This window comes from Crinia signifera, chromosome 2, assembly GCF_055691185.1.
Source record: "Crinia signifera chromosome 2, ASM5569118v1, whole genome shotgun sequence".
Lineage (NCBI taxonomy): Eukaryota > Metazoa > Chordata > Amphibia > Anura > Myobatrachidae > Crinia > Crinia signifera.
Genome location: NC_139218.1, coordinates 98903283 through 98920241, shown reverse-complemented (window position 1 = coordinate 98920241; position 16959 = coordinate 98903283). Strand labels below are relative to the sequence as shown.

The window sequence follows — 16959 nt, the reverse complement described above, 5'->3', positions numbered from 1 at the left end:
AATAAAGGACAACTGAATACCTTTTACTGACTGCTCATAATGCTATTGCTGTTCAGAACACATTCATTTTTAGATTAAATAAACATAATGGGCACTAAACATAATTAAACATTTATATGACAAAGTCAATTAATAAATGTTGAATCAATAAATGTTTCCTTTCTATGTACATAGGTCCTAATTCTGGTTCACTCACAAAGGCAAATTCCTTCTCAAATGGACAAAACCATGTGCACTGCAGGTGGGGCAGATGTAACTTGTGCAGAGAGAATTAGATTTGGATGGGGTTTTACTTCAAAATCTATATTGCAGTGTAAAATTAAAGCAGCCAGTATTTTCCCTGCACAGAAACAAAATAACTCACCCTAATGTAACACTCTGTGCACATGTTACATCTGCCCCCCTGCAGTGCACATGATTTTGTCCATTTGAGAAGGAATTTGCCTTTGCAAGTGAACCAGAATAAGGGCCATATACACAATACTGTAATCTTTGAACCATGCACTAACATGCAGCCTGCAGCCATCGGAGATTCCCAGAATAACCTAAATAGCCCATCTGCTGTATGTGCACAGTTATAAGTGGCTATAAAGATTTATTTTGCTAATTAGTGAAGGCAGGCTCAGTGGCATATGGTGCTTACGAGGTCAAGATGCTTTATACTCTACTTATACAGTATGTTAGAACATTTATAATATGTGATGTACAGACTGATATTTGTCTACCGAGTTATATTAACAGTCAGGGGTACATTTACTGAAGCCTCTAAAAAAGAAAAGTGGGAATGTTGCTCATAGCAACCAATCACATTCTAGGGGGTAAAATTACTAAGATGTGAGTTCTATTACAGATGGGATGTTGCAATGGGCAACCAATTAGAATCTGCTTCCTATTTACTAAGCACCTTCTAGAAGATAATAGATAGGATCTGATTGGTTGCCCATAGCAACATCCCATCTGAAACAGAACTCCCATCTTAGTAAATTTCCCTCTAGCCATAATTTTTTATTGCATCCTAGAAAATAATAGACAGAATCTGATTTGTTGCGGTACTTGTTTCCTATCTGGGCGCCCGCTAAGTTAATTGCGCACCATGCTATTCTCCGTATCAAAATCGGATCGCATCGCATCGGATACCACAAATGTACATACACGATATTGAACGATGCGATCCGATCCGATTTCGTTCCCGCTTTTATGGTTGGCCCATAGGATGGGCCATCTGTAACACTACTGTATTTATTAACCCTTCAAAGGCCTCCCCTTGTCACATCTGCACAGAAACACAGTATTGACGTCAACCCAAAGCGTGGCGAGCGCAGCGGTACGCGTCCTCCGACTTTTTCATACCCCCACTATCCACGTCGGCGTGGAGTTGAGAATAGAATAGTGTGGCGAGCGCAGCGAGCCACCGAGCCCGAAGCGTGGCGAGCGCAGCGAGCCCCGCGAGGGGACGCGGATACTTCACAGGTATCCGTGTCCCCTCGCGGGCTTCACAGGTATCCGCGTCCCCTCTCGGGGCTCGCTGCGCTCGCCACGCTTCGGGCTCGCCACACTATTCTATTCTCAACTCCACGCCGACGTGGATAGTGGGGGTATGAAAAAGTCGGAGGACGCGTACCGCTGCGCTCGCCACGCTTCGGGTTGACGTCAATACTGGGGTGGCGTTAACAATGGAGGCGCATTTTAAACCATCAGGGGGGGTTTCCTATACAAATCGTGAGTTTGCGGGGTTATTACATTGAAATCAATGTAAAATCGGGTCTCAGGGACCATTTAACATTGATTCCAATGTAAAAATCAGGTTGATCGCGTCACCGCATGTGATGCGATCCGATTTAAAATGAAATCGGATCGGATAGCATCGTATGCCATCATACATCATCGAGTACCGAATCCGATGCGATGCGATCCGATCTCATTACGGTGCCGTACGTAGAAAACCTGGGCTCCCAGATAGGAAACAAGTACCTTTGTTGCTATGGGCAACAGCCCCACTTTTTCCCCTTTGTTTACCTGTCGTTATTGGTTCCAAAGGAAGAGTCAAGTTTTTCTCAGGTGGAATATAGCGTAAGCCAACTGTTATCTCTCCTTTATACTGCAGAGTAACCTCAGGTGTCATATCCATCTTAAAAACAAGAAATTCACAAAGTAATTATTGGAGTGAATGTACTATGACTTCATGTGCCAAAGGTGGATTGTTACTAACTAAAATGAGCGGGAATGAGCAGCAGTACACAAGTTTTACCTTACCGGCATTTTCTGCTTCCCGCACCCACAGTATAAATACATGTTTTGGTACTTGTTTCCTAGCACGGCCACAATCGTATGGATCGTGTACCTTTAAGTTAAGGTACACGATCCATACGATGGACCCGATTTCCTTTGAAATCAGGTCCATTTGGCCGGCTAGGACAAAATATCGGGGGCATCGCGTCGGTCGGGACCATTAACAATGGTCCCGACGCGACCGACGCGATGCCCCCGATTTCCCCATAGGCTTCAATGTTAAAAAATATTTTAACATTGAAATCGTGTCGGGAAAGGTAAAATATCGGGGGCATCGCGTCGGTCGGGACCATTAACAATGGTCCCGACGCGATGCCCCCGATTTTTACATAGGCTTCAATGTTAAAATATTTTTTAACATTGAAATAGTGAGAAAATGTGAAAAATGTGAAATGGGCCAATATGACCCATTTCACATTATAGATGTCCCCGTCGTCACCCCACGATAGACGGCAACCCGAAGCGTGGCGAGCGCAGCGAGCCAGCGAGGGGCGGCGGTGCGCGTCCTCCGACCTTTTCATTCCCCTACTATCCACGTCGGCGTGGAGTTGAGAATAGAATAGTGTGGCGAGCGCAGCGAGCCACCGAGCCCGAAGCGTGGCGAGCGCACGCGTATAACTTCACAGGTATATGCGTCCCCTCGCGGGGCTCGCTGCGCTCGCCACGCTTCGGGCTCGGTGGCTCGCTGCGCTCGCCACACTATTCTATTCTCAACTCCACGCCGACGTGGATAGTAGGGGAATGAAAAGGTCGGAGGACGCGCACCGCCGCCCCTCGCGGGCTCGCTGCGCTCTCCACGCTTCGGGTTGGCGTCTATCGTGGGGTGGGGTGTACGCTGTTAAATTTGGGGGGGTTGGGAATATTTTACATTGAATCCAATGTAAAATCGGGTCGGGACCATTAACAATGGTCCCGACGCGACCGACGCGATGCCCCCGATTTCCCCATAGGCTTCAATGTTAAAAAATATTTTAACATTGAAATCGTGTCGGGAAAGGTAAAATATCGGGGGCATCGCGTCGGTCGGGACCATTAACAATGGTCCCGACGCGATGCCCCCGATTTTTACATAGGCTTCAATGTTAAAATATTTTTTAACATTGAAATAGTGAGAAAATGTGAAAAATGTGAAATGGGCCAATATGACCCATTTCACATTATAGATGTCCCCGTCGTCACCCCACGATAGACGGCAACCCGAAGCGTGGCGAGCGCAGCGAGCCCGCGAGGGGCGGCGGTGCGCGTCCTCCGACCTATTCATTCCCCTACTATCCACGTCGGCGTGGAGTTGAGAATAGAATAGTGTGGCGAGCGCAGCGAGCCACCGAGCCCGAAGCGTGGCGAGCGCAGCGAGCCCCGCGAGGGGACGCGTATAACTTCACAGGTATATGCGTCCCCTCGCGGGGCTCGCTGCGCTCGCCACGCTTCGGGCTCGGTGGCTCGCTGCGCTCGCCACACTATTCTATTCTCAACTCCACGCCGACGTGGATAGTAGGGGAATGAAAAGGTCGGAGGACACGCACCGCCGCCCCTCGCGGGCTCGCTGCGCTCTCCACGCTTCGGGTTGGCGTCTATCGTGGGGTGGGGTGTACGCCGTTAAATTTGGGGGGGTTGGGAATATTTTACATTGAATCCAATGTAAAATCGGGTCCCAGGGACCCGATTTACATTTCATTAAAAAAAAAATCGGGTCCAAAATCGGTCGGTCGCGTCGCATGCGATGCGATCGACCCGATTTTTCCGACACGACCACCCCGATGTAAATCGGTGTGGCCGTGCTAGGAAACAAGTACCCATGTTTTGTTTATATTATTGGATACCAATAAAACAGCTATTTGTAGAAATACTGATCCCACCTTAGGTTGAAGAAAAAAACCTTCATCTTCTTGGTTTTCAAAATTCCAAGAGTCAAGTGGAATATTCACTTCACCTAAGAAGCTGTTACGTCCAAAGTGGTCATTATGCCAGACGGAAAGCTGCAAGGTTCTGGTCTCCAGCTGCGTGTGACTGATTACATACTGGGAACAAAGAAGCAAAAGAACAACATCAATCAACATAACGCTACACCCAAAATCCTATCTCTACTTTCTACTTATGTCGTCAAAAACGACAGAAAACAAAATATATTTGGGTACTTGTTTAGTTTCACGGCGGCCGACATATCGGATGCGATATCGGCCGATCCGATGCAATTTTTTTATCTGTTCATAACCCCACTATCCACTATGCATGGAGTTTATTTTATATAGTGTGGCGTGCACAGCGAGCCACCGAGCCCCAAACGTGGCGAGGGGACGCGGATTACTGCGCTCACCACACTATATAAAATCAACTCCATGCGTAGTGGATAGTGGGGTTAGGAACAGGTCAAAAATCGCTTCGGATCGCATCGGATCAGCCAATATATATCATCACAGCAGGAATCTTTATAGAGAGTGACCAGCACCACTGACGATATGAGACAGATAGCCCATTTGTTCTTACTATACACTGCTGCACACCTGCTCCCATACAGCGGCCGGTTGAAGCAGAAGTGCACAAGCCCAAGAGTTCTAACTGAGAGACCACCTGTACCAATGGCAGAGGTCTGGGGTCAGCCACCTGGAGGCCAATACAGCCGCTGTGAAAAGTGCAGTGCGACCATTCGGAGCGGTCCACCGCACCACTGACAGGGTCGGAGGCCACCCGCCAGGAGCCAGACACAAGTGAGTGTGCAGAGTGAAGCGTGTTTTATTGGAGTTATTTTATCTGTACCTGTGGCAGGGGTCAGAGATCCTGCTTTAAACTTTATCATTTGGAAGTCCTTTCCCCTTAAAAACAAGAGACCTGTGATATAGGGCCAGTATAGCAGGAAGATACCAGCAGTAAGTCCTGGCATAGACATCACCCATTGGGGGATAGCTTGCTACAGACCCTGAAGGTCCCGTGAACTCTTTCCATTTAATCCATCTTTGCATGTTTGTCTTTTATGGAGAATATTTTTTTAAACTTTTTTTTAGGCTGTTTAATAAATTGCGCGGTACTTGTGTATTATAGCGGCGCCCCCGATGTGCATCGCGCAATGTTTACATCGCGTAATGTTTACATCGCGTTGCATCGCATGGCATGCCATGCAATGCGATTTTTGCCCCCTATGCGATGAAAGATCGTATAAGCACCATAAAGGGTGCTTTTAAGCACCCTAATGGGTGCATACAATGTGAAATGCACCCCCACGCCACCCCCCCCACTATAAACGTGAACCCGAAGCGTGGCGAGCGGCGGCGGTACGCGTCCTCAAACCTTTTCATACCCCCACTATCCACGTTGGCGTGGAGTTGAGAATAGAAAGTGTGGCGAGCGCAGCGAGCCACCGAGCCCGAAGCGTGGCGAGTGCAGCGAGGGGACGTGGATACCTTCACAGGTATCGGAGTCCCCTCGCGGGCTTCACAGGTATCCGCGTCCCCTCGCGTGGCTCGCTGCACTCGCCAAGCTTCGGGTTAACGTTTACAGTGGGGGGAGGGGGTGGCGTGGGGGTGCATTTCACCCATTAGGGTGCTTATACAATGTTTAATCCCGTCGCATCGCATTGTATGCCATGTACAATGCCATACAATTTTAAAATTGTATGACATTGTACAGCATCGCGCGGTATTGCGTCGCATCGCATACCATCGTATGCCTTATGGTATGCGATGCGATGGGCGCCGCCAAAATACACAAGTACCAATTGCCCTTTTTAATTGAGCTGATGGAGGACTGCGTCACTGGGTACTTGTGTATTAGCACGGCGCCCACGATTTCCATCTTATGGCATCTTATACAATTTAAAATTGTATACCATTGTATATGGCATACAATGAGATGAGATGAGATGAGATACGATTTTAAATTGTATAAGCACACTAATGGGTGCTTTCAATGTTAATTGGCCCCCCTATAAGATGTTTAATTGTATAAGCACCCTAATGGGTGCTTACAATGTTAAATGCACCCCCACGCCACCCCCACTATCAACGCCAAACCCGAAGCGTGGCGAGCGCAGCAAGCCCGTGAGGGGCAGCGGTACGGGTCCTCCGATCTGCATTTAACATTGTAAGCACCCATTAGGGTGCTCATACAATTAAAAATCTTATATGGGGGCCAATTTACATTGAAAGCAACCATTAGTGTGCTTATACAATTTAAAATCGTATCTCATCTCATTGTATGCCATATACAATGGTATACAATTTTAAATTGTATAAGATCGGGTCCCATTGCATCGCATCTCATCTCATCTCATTGCATACCATATTAAGCCTTATGGTATGCAATGCGATGGGCGCCGTGATAATACACAAGTACCCGTCTCTGTTGTGGAATATAATTCTTCTTCACTTTGTGTAAATTGTGATCTTTTTGGGAGTGTCTACCTATTTGGATTGTGAGACTATTTTTGTGTGTTTTTTCCTATTATTTATTACAGAGTAAAGAGGACAAATTATCTTTACCCCGAGTTAAAGATGAGGAATATATGACATAGCGTTGTGATTTATGTTTGTACAATTTATGTGTGACATTCCTTTTTGGGCAGTGGTGTTTTCAGACAGAGCACTGCAATTGGGAACTATGGATTTGCTTCCTTGGCTATAACATTACTCTTGACCAGGTTAATCTCACTACAGTGTGTTTTGATGAAAGGTTTTGGTGTAACATTAATATGACTATTATACTACTGGGTGTGGGTTGTTAGGTCTACAACATCTAGGTCGATAAGCATTGGGTCGACACCACTAGGTCGACAGGCAGCAATGTCGACATGGGTCTAGGTCCACATTGGTCAAGGTCGACATGTGTCTATGTCGACATGGACACAAGCATTAGGTTGACATGGGCAAGGTCAAATAAAGTCTGTAAATCTTTACTCCCATGCAATCACAGCCAGCGTCAGTCCATTTATATCGGACAAATGGGTAGGCATAAAACAAGAATAAATTATAACAAAGATTATTTGGATTTTTGTAACCTGCCCTATATTTTTCTACAAACAACTGGTGAGGATGAGATGTGTCAGTCTGTATAGTGACATGTTGTCAGTTATCCAACTCCGACATGGATTAAAAGACTAGCTATTCCAAAACGAATAGATTTTATAACCATATTGTCTTACATACAGTATATGGCAAGAGCATATTGTGTTATCCAGCAAATTTGCAGTCGGCATTTCCCATGCTTACTCTCAGATCCCGTATACTGCAGAAGAGCATACTGATTCTACTACCCAACACTAAGTAGCTAGCGCTGATCCCTGCCTAAGCCTCTCAGCATGCTTTCTTTCTCAGTTTGTACTTCAATTTGCCTGATAGTTGCTAGGTTACATTAATAAGAGGAGATGTGGCTTGGGCACTGGTAACAATTCATAGAGAAATTACAAAATATTGTCCATATGCCTTTTAAAATTTATCAGGCAACGAAAAAAGAAAAACTGTTGCTCCACGGAAAATTGAAAATGTTAATGTAGTGCACTTTCTTCTCTAATGTCTTACTTTACCTGCCAGTCTGGAGCAGTAATCGCAAGCCATTACTTTTGAGTGACAGAAATAAATATCAAAGGAGACTTCTCCAAAGTAATATGAAAGCACTTCTGCCTCAGCAATCTAATGCTCTGCAAACCTCTCATACAGTAGTACACTAGTAACAAGAAAATCACTTTACCTACTGTATGTACAATAGTGTCAAAATGTATATACTCTATATATACTCTTCTTTTAAAATGTTACATTTCATATTTTTTTTTCTATAATTTTCAACATTTTCTTTTTGTCCCCACTAACAAATTTTTATTTTTTTTGACTTCAAGCACTTATGCCGCAAGCACAGTCCCTAGAGTCAAACTTTTATGCTGAACATTCACTGTTTTTGCAGGTCTTGTCTAGAGCGCTAGAATAACAAATAAATAAAATAAATGAATATGATATAAAAAGTAATGAGTGAACACCTGTAAAAAATGAATTGGGTTAGTAAATGCTTACACTCCTTGGAGGATAAAAATGTTCCGGTTCCAGCACTCTCCCTGTCTTACCCTACTAAGTGGTAGTGGTATTCTTCAGCCCGAATGGCTGTCCGCATGCAAGGTGTTTCACTGCGGCTTGGATGCGACTTTGTCAGGTGCCGGCAGGTCGCGGTCTGATGACATCACTGCCATACCCGAGTCCAGTGAGTGCGGGTGTTAGAAGGCAGCTGGTGGTATGGATGCCGGGACTTTGTTCACCAATGCGTTTTGTGCCTTGAAGAAGTGCCTCATAGGCACGAAACGCATTGGTGAACGAAGTCTCGGCATCCACACCACCAGCTGCCTTCCAACACCCGCACTCACTGGACTCAGGCATCGTGGTGACGTCAGACCGCGATCCACCAGCACATACCATATATATATATATATATATATATATATATATATATAGTAGTGTTTCGGGGACTCACAGACACTATATACAGTATATATATATATATATGTCTAGTGTCTGTGAGTCCCCAAAACACTACCATCTGCTGGCAGCGAGTGAAACTACATCTCATTCTCACACATGCCCAAACACAGAAGGTAGCAGACTAGCTTTCGAAGCTTTTGCTTCGAGCAAACTTACTTGTGTACTTGCATCATCATATTTATTTTAAAATGTGTGTTGCTGTTGTGACTAGGGTTGCCACCTCACGCATCATGGATTCCTGGAGACCCCCCCCCCCCTCCTCACCTTCATGTGCACGTGTTCCCGGAAAAGTGAGTGTGGCCTCATACATGGGTGTGGCCTATTCAGCAAAGTGGGTGTGGCCACTGTAATACAGACACGTATTCAAATTCAGGTGCCAATATCCCATCTTTAAAAGAACTCCCATATTTGTAAATGTACCCCTTAGTATTGAAGAGTAAGTTTTGCTACTCAGCTGTGTAGAATATGTATATGTAGGAGGAAAGGGATTTATTGGTCTACATTATGGTCTGGGCAATATGCAACATTGTGGTTTGGACATCACGTGTGAGGTAAAAGCGCTGAGCTCACCATCAGCAACTCCATGACAGGGATACGAAGCAGCGTGAATCATAGCCGCCCAGCCTAGCCATCTGAGGGACTTTGCCTTGGCAAGGTATCATAGACCTGTAGTTGAAATTGTTCAAGGGCCTATTATGAAAAGTGGTGGAGGTGATGCCAATGCATATAGGCATGTAGAACCCATACACTATACACCCCAGTGTCTCCCTAAATATATATATATATAAGTACAAAAATGGCATAAATGTGTAATAAAGGAATGCAATTGTAATATTTATGATTTATGGCCAACCATGTGGCTGTGTGGCTTCTGGTGATCATCATGCTGTCATGATGATGGGCCCTTTTTTATGTGGAGGCCTGGAGCTGCAACTTCATTCGCCCCATTGTTAATATGGCCCTGATGCTGTGTTATGTACGGGAGTAATAAGTGCAGCTGGTCATGGTTCAGCTTCTGCATCAATTAGTAACAATGTAACTACAGTGAGAGCTGCAGAGCTTAACCCTTTCTGCACAGAGTTTGCAACAGAGCTCCTTTGGGAGAGCAATGGTCACACTTGGATCCTACTGTGACCTACACTGGTGCTGCTGTACATGGTGGCGTTAAGGAGGGGGGACCTTTTGATTGTGGACCTTCCCAATGTCAACCTAATGTGCGTGTCGACCTTTCGACCCTGTCGGCCTTAGACATGTCAACAGTTTTCAGGTGTTGACCTAAGGCCAGCCGACTTTCAGTGGTCGACCCTAAGTATGTATAGTTTCGACCCAAGGACCCATACCCATTTCAACACACCCCACCGAAATCTAACTTTCTCTGCACAAGATTTACTTACTGAACAACCCCCTATGTGCAGTGTAGCTATGGTTATAAGAGAGAAGAACAGATTCTCACCTTGAGAAGTTCATTGAAATCCGGATTCGTGGTGTTGGTCTTAATTTTTGTCTTCCGCTTACTTTGACGGGACTTGTCAGGAAGGAGATATGCCTTCACATAGCTGGAAACAAGAGATTGTGCACATTGTGATAAATCAGCAAGATAAAACAAATTCCTTTTAGAAATTGAAGTTGACCTTCAGACAAGATAAACTGCCAGATTGTGTATAGATCTTCGAATGTTCTGACAATGCGTCCAGTGCTGCAGAGATTGCATGTTCAGTTTACTAGTTTGTGCACACACACACACACACCCTTAAAAAAAAACATAACAATAAATTCCAAAAACGCAACACATTTATTTGAAAAAATAAGAAACAAGTTTAAGAACCTTGCACCAAAAAGGAGCTACTGTACAAAGACACCAGCTAGTACAGCTAGAGGAAAGAGAAGACAAATAAATGCATTTATAGATTACATTGGACCAAATTTGCCATGAAATACAGCAGTCCGCTCACCCCGCATGTACCAAGTATCTCTGTCTGCTCACAGATAATGACTCCATATACTAGAAATGCAACTAGCTGGGCAGAGGAATAAAAATAAATCTACAAGATGCAAATTGTGCATGTGACATAGTAATATCCCTTTTACACCAGCCTAAATAACTCGTTTTTTTGCACGGGAGTATGCAGGCAGCAGAGCCGGCCCTAGCCTAAATGACGCCCTAGGCAAGATTTTGGCTGGTGCCCCCTAGCACCGCCACTAGTTCCACCTCTGACCCTGCTCCCGTTTCCCAGCACCATCAACCCTCATCATAGCAGTCATCATTTTGGTGCTCCTACCCGCAATATTTTAAATAGAAACAGTGCACACATTCGGTGCGCAGCCCAAACAGGGGTGTGTTCTTGTTGGGAAGGTGCAAGGCCACACAATAGTACCCCAGTTCAAATTTTGCCACACAGTAGTGCATCTTTATTCACATGATATCATGCAATGTCCCTTATTCACGTTACATCACACAGTAGTACCACTTTACCTTATGTACATTACTCCTCACATTATTCACAATATACCCTTAGAAAAAAATCCTGAGAAAATATTGAATTTTAAGCACCTCCATGGCCACACTGCAACCCAGCACAAAGCAGTGTGTGCTGAGCAGAGGAGAAGAGCTGCAGCTGCTGCTGTCACTTAAGGGGAGGAGGCCCGGGGGCCCCCACTGGGCCCTTCCATCAGACTTTGGCCTGGGTAATTTGTACCCCCTACCCCTTTCTCTCGGCACACCTGATAATACCACACAGTAATGCCCCTTACACATGACACATTATTAATGTCCTTATAACCATAATGCCCCTTACACATTATGCTAACCTTTATTAATGCCCTTCATACACATAAAGACACACATAATGCCCCTTACACATATGTTGCACATTAATAATGCCCTTATACACATGACACACATAATGCCTGTTAAACATATGTCGCACATTATTAATGCATTTATACATGACACACATAATGCCCCTTACACATATGCCGAACACTATTGCACAACCAACCCACCCACAGACTAACACTGTGACCTCTGCCTCCGCTTGGATACAGATGTTTCCTCATACATCTTGACTTAATAAGCCATGCAGCTCCTGGCCAGTTCTGCTAACGTTGGGTGCCTTTTTTGCTGAAAATTTGTCTTATTTGCATTGTTATGACCAGCACACACAAGGAGCTTACGATGATTTAAATGATATGCAGTATGCCTATATTCTGTGTGCGACTGTGGCTGTACCTGCATACGGCATGCTATGTTACAGTGATTTCCATGAATACACTATTTCCTATGCAGATACAGCCTCACTCACACACAGGCATGCTGCATATCATTTTAATCAGCAGAAGCTGTTGATGCCCCTAGGCATTCCAAATGCCCTAGGCAATTGCCTAGTTTGCCTATGCCTAAGACCGGCTCTGGCAGGCAGTATAAACGCTACCATTTGAAATGTAGGGAATCGCGTCTGTGCAAGAAGAAACCCATGCCACCTACCAGGCTACCCTGCACCATAAGCACTACGCCATTAATACATATTCACAACTCTCCCACAAGACAGGGGTGGTTTACATATAACTGCACTGTCACCACCCAGCTCATGACTAAAATACCCTATTTCACAGAAAGAGATCTGGCCATGTTGCTTCCACTTCAGAATAGTACGATCATACCAAAAGATGTGTAAATTTACAACTTCGTATACACTGTATGCGGAAGCTGGGACTGTCTGCACTGCATGTGGCACTTTTGTGTGTCCATACCTTGGCTTTACATTATGCTGAGTGTGCCTAGAAGTAAATTTCACCTTAAATAAACTGTGTTCCACAAAATAATAAGAATATGTCTCATTCAATATGTCGCATTTTGGGAAGTGGAAGTGGCTTTATACCCCTTTAAAAGGAAGGAAAACCCTACAAATGACTTCTCTTAATCTTATTTTTCTAATCTCAATTTCCAAAACGAATTTATATTTTTGCTCTGCTCCACAAGAGTAAGCAAACTAAGGGGCATGCACCAACTTCCCATTAGCCAGTGCAGACATATTCTCAACTGCAAATGTATGCTAACATGTGTGATTTCAGGGGAAGCTCCTGCTCATGAGCAAATGAAGGCACTATCAATTGTTTGGTGCTCCAAAAATTAGATCCAATCTATTTAATCAACTGGATGATAAGAAGGTAAAGAGGTGCTAACTGTACCACCTACCATCTTCCATATTACTATACTTTTCTCCACCAGCTGATAGGGCAGACTGGCAGTATCAGCCTAGCTGAGTATACACAGGGCAGTAGGTATCTAGAAAACTGCAGGGACTCCAGAAGAGTATTCCCAGTGGTTCAACTATGTAAAGAAGGAGATGGTTTGGTTAACTTTTTACTGAAGACTATACTTTTACCTATATGAATTCTCTTGTTAAATCATCAGTAGAAAGCAATCCTGCCCCTTGTCAGTGTTAATTAATATAAGCTGGTTCAGTTCCAACTGATGGCCTAGGGTGTCTCATTATCAAGGTGTCACACAAGAAACATCTCTTGATGGGTAAAAGCAAAGAGATATCTCAAGACATTTGCACCCTTATTGTTACAAAACATACTGTACTTTTGGCATTGATTACTAAACTCAGAAGCGGAAAGAACATTTCACCATAAACCGCCCATGACTAGGTGTTCCTTTAAAGATTTCTGACAGAGGAGTGAAAATAATTATCAGAAGAGTTGTCCAAGAGCCAGGGCCACTTGTTAAGATCTTCAAAAAGACCTAGAATTAGCACTCAATTGCCATGGCCTGTATGCACGCTCACCACATAATGCGAGCAGGAGTTCATGATTGGAGTCCCAGGAGTCCCCACCTGATTGTAAACCTGGCCATAATGCACACAATGTTTAGAGAAGAAATGGCACTGAACATCTCCGCAAAAAACTATACCAACAGTGAAGTTTAGAGGTACTGGCATACATCATATAATTGAAGGATGAATGGAAAAAATGTACTGAGACATTCTGAGGAAACCGTTGCTGTATTACAATGGAGAAACGCGTCAAAACTGTGAATCTCCCTCTTCCGCTTGCATTGATTCACTCCAGATATCCCTGATGCGCTCTCCCTTTACTATTCTCCAACCTGCTCCGGTTCCTAGCCATTACAACCCAGTGCCTTCACTGCCCTATACCTGGTCCGTTCCCTGGACGTTATCGCCTGGCTCTTCTACAACCACACGCAGTGCAAGCCGCTTCATGTCCACCTGCACTGTAAAACCATGCTCACTACGTTGCCGCCAAGGACAAACACCTGGCCGTATCTCAACAGCGCCAGTGGCTTGACACTGCCATCCATCTAAAGCCGAACTGACCGGACAAGAAGATGTATAATATATACTGTAGCTCATTTAATGAGGATAAACTGGCCATCGTATATCCGTATACATTTAAACAAGTGGTGAGAACACTTCAATCGTTACTAAGGAAGTTGTGCATAGTGCCTCATTCACTATATTCAGGATCAATCAGCGGCCCATATCTGGATATTTATTTATAAGGTTGCATTAATACAATTTTGGCTAATAAATATATATATATATATCTAAAACGGTACTTGTGTATCACGGCGCCCATCGGGTCGCATCGTATACCACTAATTAAGGTATACGATGGGACCCGATGGGGCCGATTTCAGGCTTTTAAGAGCCGACTATACAATTTTTTCATCTCGGCATGCGATGCGATGCAACCCACTATCCCATACCCCCACTATCCACGTCGACATGGAGTTGATTTTATATAGTGTGGCGAACGCAGCGAGCCACCGAGCCCGAAGCGTGGGGAGCGGACGCGGAATACGAGCCCCGCGAGGGGACGCGCATTACTTCACATGTATTCCACGTCCCCTCGCGGGGCTCGCTGCACTCGCCACGCTTCGGGCTCGGTGGCTCACTGCACTCGCCACACTATATAAAATCACCTCCACGCCGACATGGATAGTGGGGGTATGAAAAGGTCGGATGACGCTTACCGCCGACCCTTGCGGGCTCACTGCGCTTGCCACACTTTGGGTTGGCATTGATAGTGGGGTGGCGTTAACAATTGGGGGGGCATTTAACATAGTAATCACCCATCAGGGTGGCTGTACAATTAAAAATCGGGTCCAATTGCGTCACATCGCATGTGATATGATCGTATGCGATGCAATACGACCGATTTTTTGGTCATACAATGCCCTACGATGGAAATCGTGGGCACTGTGATAATACACAAGTACCTCTAAAACAAAGAGGATAGAAGAGGGCGCTTCATGGTGCATTAAAAGAGTATTTTATTGGATCCAAAACTAACGCCGATGCAAAACCAACGCCGTCTGTGAACGATGGAAGACAGCGCATTCACAGACGGCGTTGGTCTCTCTGTGTTCTCCTGCTTCCAGCAGCGCAACCCAGCGCTTGTCAGTAGCAGTCCCATGGAGCCTCCTACACGCCCGCAGTGGATCAGTGAGCAGCCTTGCCTTTGTGTATATATTCATGCATTGTGATAACCAGCCTACAGTGTTATAATACTTGGTACGAGCAATTGTTTTGATCGTGGATCTCTGTCTGTTTTGGATCCAATAAAATAATTGGATATAATATAATAATAATAATAAACCTTTGGTGTCACAGATAACCAACTGGTGATAAAGAAGATACATACAGTAATACATATGTATCTGTTATTATGTATCTTCTTTATCACCAGTTGGTTATCTGTGACACAAAAGGTTTATTAAGGTGATACACCCATATTGGTTTTTTCCTCCTCTCCATCTCCAACCTGTTCGTGCATTAGTCTTTTTTCTACAATAATTCTTATTTTAAAAGGATGTATTACTCATTGTTTGATATTATGATTTGCAATTGTATAAGTACTTTATTGCGCCTGATGAAGTCATAACCATGACGAAACGCGTTGGCCTTCTCTACTAACCGAACTGATCAACCCACCAGAGTTGTACATGCATTTGTGATCTATCAGAATCTGTATACTTGTAATAATACCCTAGTAAGGGTTTTTTATGTGATTGTACATTTTTTACTTGTTTTATACATTAAATATCAATTGATAATTCAAACTGATCTATTATATGAGCGCCCTCTGAAACCCTATTCTTTTGTGTATATATATATATATATGATTTTTAATTTGACTTATTTATGACAATATTCTTACATATGTGTTTGAAATTTTAATACGATGTATCTCTTTGTTAAATTCGCTCTCTGCACTACTGCTCTAGATTGCTTTCCAGCTATTATTCTTTATAAAAATCTGCTGCCATCTTCAAGGATGCTGGAGATGTAACGAGGATGAACATTTTAGCAAGACTATGATCCCAAACACACAGCCGAGGATGCTCTCACTTGGCTTCAGAGAAATAAAGCTGCTAGAATGGCCCAGCCAATCATCTGACTTAAATCCACTTGAAAATGTATTGAAAGAACCAAAGATCAGGGTTCATAGAAGAGGCCCACAGAATGTTCAAGATTTGTCAAATGTTTTTGTGGAAGAATGGGCCAAAATCACACCTGAGCAATGCAAGTGACTAGTTTCTCCATACAGGAGGTGTCTTGAAGCAATCATTACCATATGTGACTGTTGAGTTCAAGAGAGAACGAGAGGAAAAAAGGAAAACTCTGTTTGGGGGCACCCTTATGTCCCAAAATATTATTGGTACTATGATTAATCTTAATATATAACTTTTGTGTATTAAAAATAGAACAGTGTATATGCGTCTAGCAGAAAAATATTAATAGTAATTCTCGGTTAATAATACACGTATCTGAGACACTATCCCTATAGGTCAACAGCGCTAATATTTTGAGAAGCCTAAAACTTTAGAATTGAAATTCATGAAGGCAGCGTGATGAGACAAACCTGTACAAATTAGATGTAGCCAGCCCTCTGATTGGATGAAAGCACCAATAAGAGTGCGGTCAAGGGGACTAGGCAAACACACACAAGCAACTTTGAGAAAACTGATGCGAAACGTACGTCAGTAGCGGGTCACGTGGTGCACACACGTGACCGCAGGTATCGGAATCCAGACCAATCCAGGAAAGCTTCTTACAGAGCCAGACGCAGCTGACAGACGCAGCAGACGGGATCGGTTTGCCTGTGGTTAAGGTAACAAGGAGGGACGCCAGAAGTGTCTATCATTGTGAACAAGCACTGGCGACCCATCCAAACAGCCTAGACGGCATAC

The 16959-nt window shown here is 44.2% G+C and overlaps 1 protein-coding gene across 4 annotated transcripts in view; it reads right to left on the bottom strand.

The window, feature by feature from the left end:
- SYTL5 (synaptotagmin like 5) overlaps positions 1-16959 on the bottom strand; it is a 175777-nt gene that overhangs the window by 14143 nt on the left and 144675 nt on the right. For all 4 annotated transcript variants that reach the window (XM_083172602.1, XM_083172604.1, XM_083172603.1 and 1 more), the window contains 3 exons: positions 10195-10297; positions 4146-4307; positions 2017-2128 (listed from right to left, as the gene is read on the bottom strand). In XM_083172602.1, the coding sequence (XP_083028728.1) occupies positions 2017-2128; positions 4146-4307; positions 10195-10297 (377 nt within the window). The remainder of the gene's footprint in view (positions 1-2016; positions 2129-4145; positions 4308-10194; positions 10298-16959) is intronic.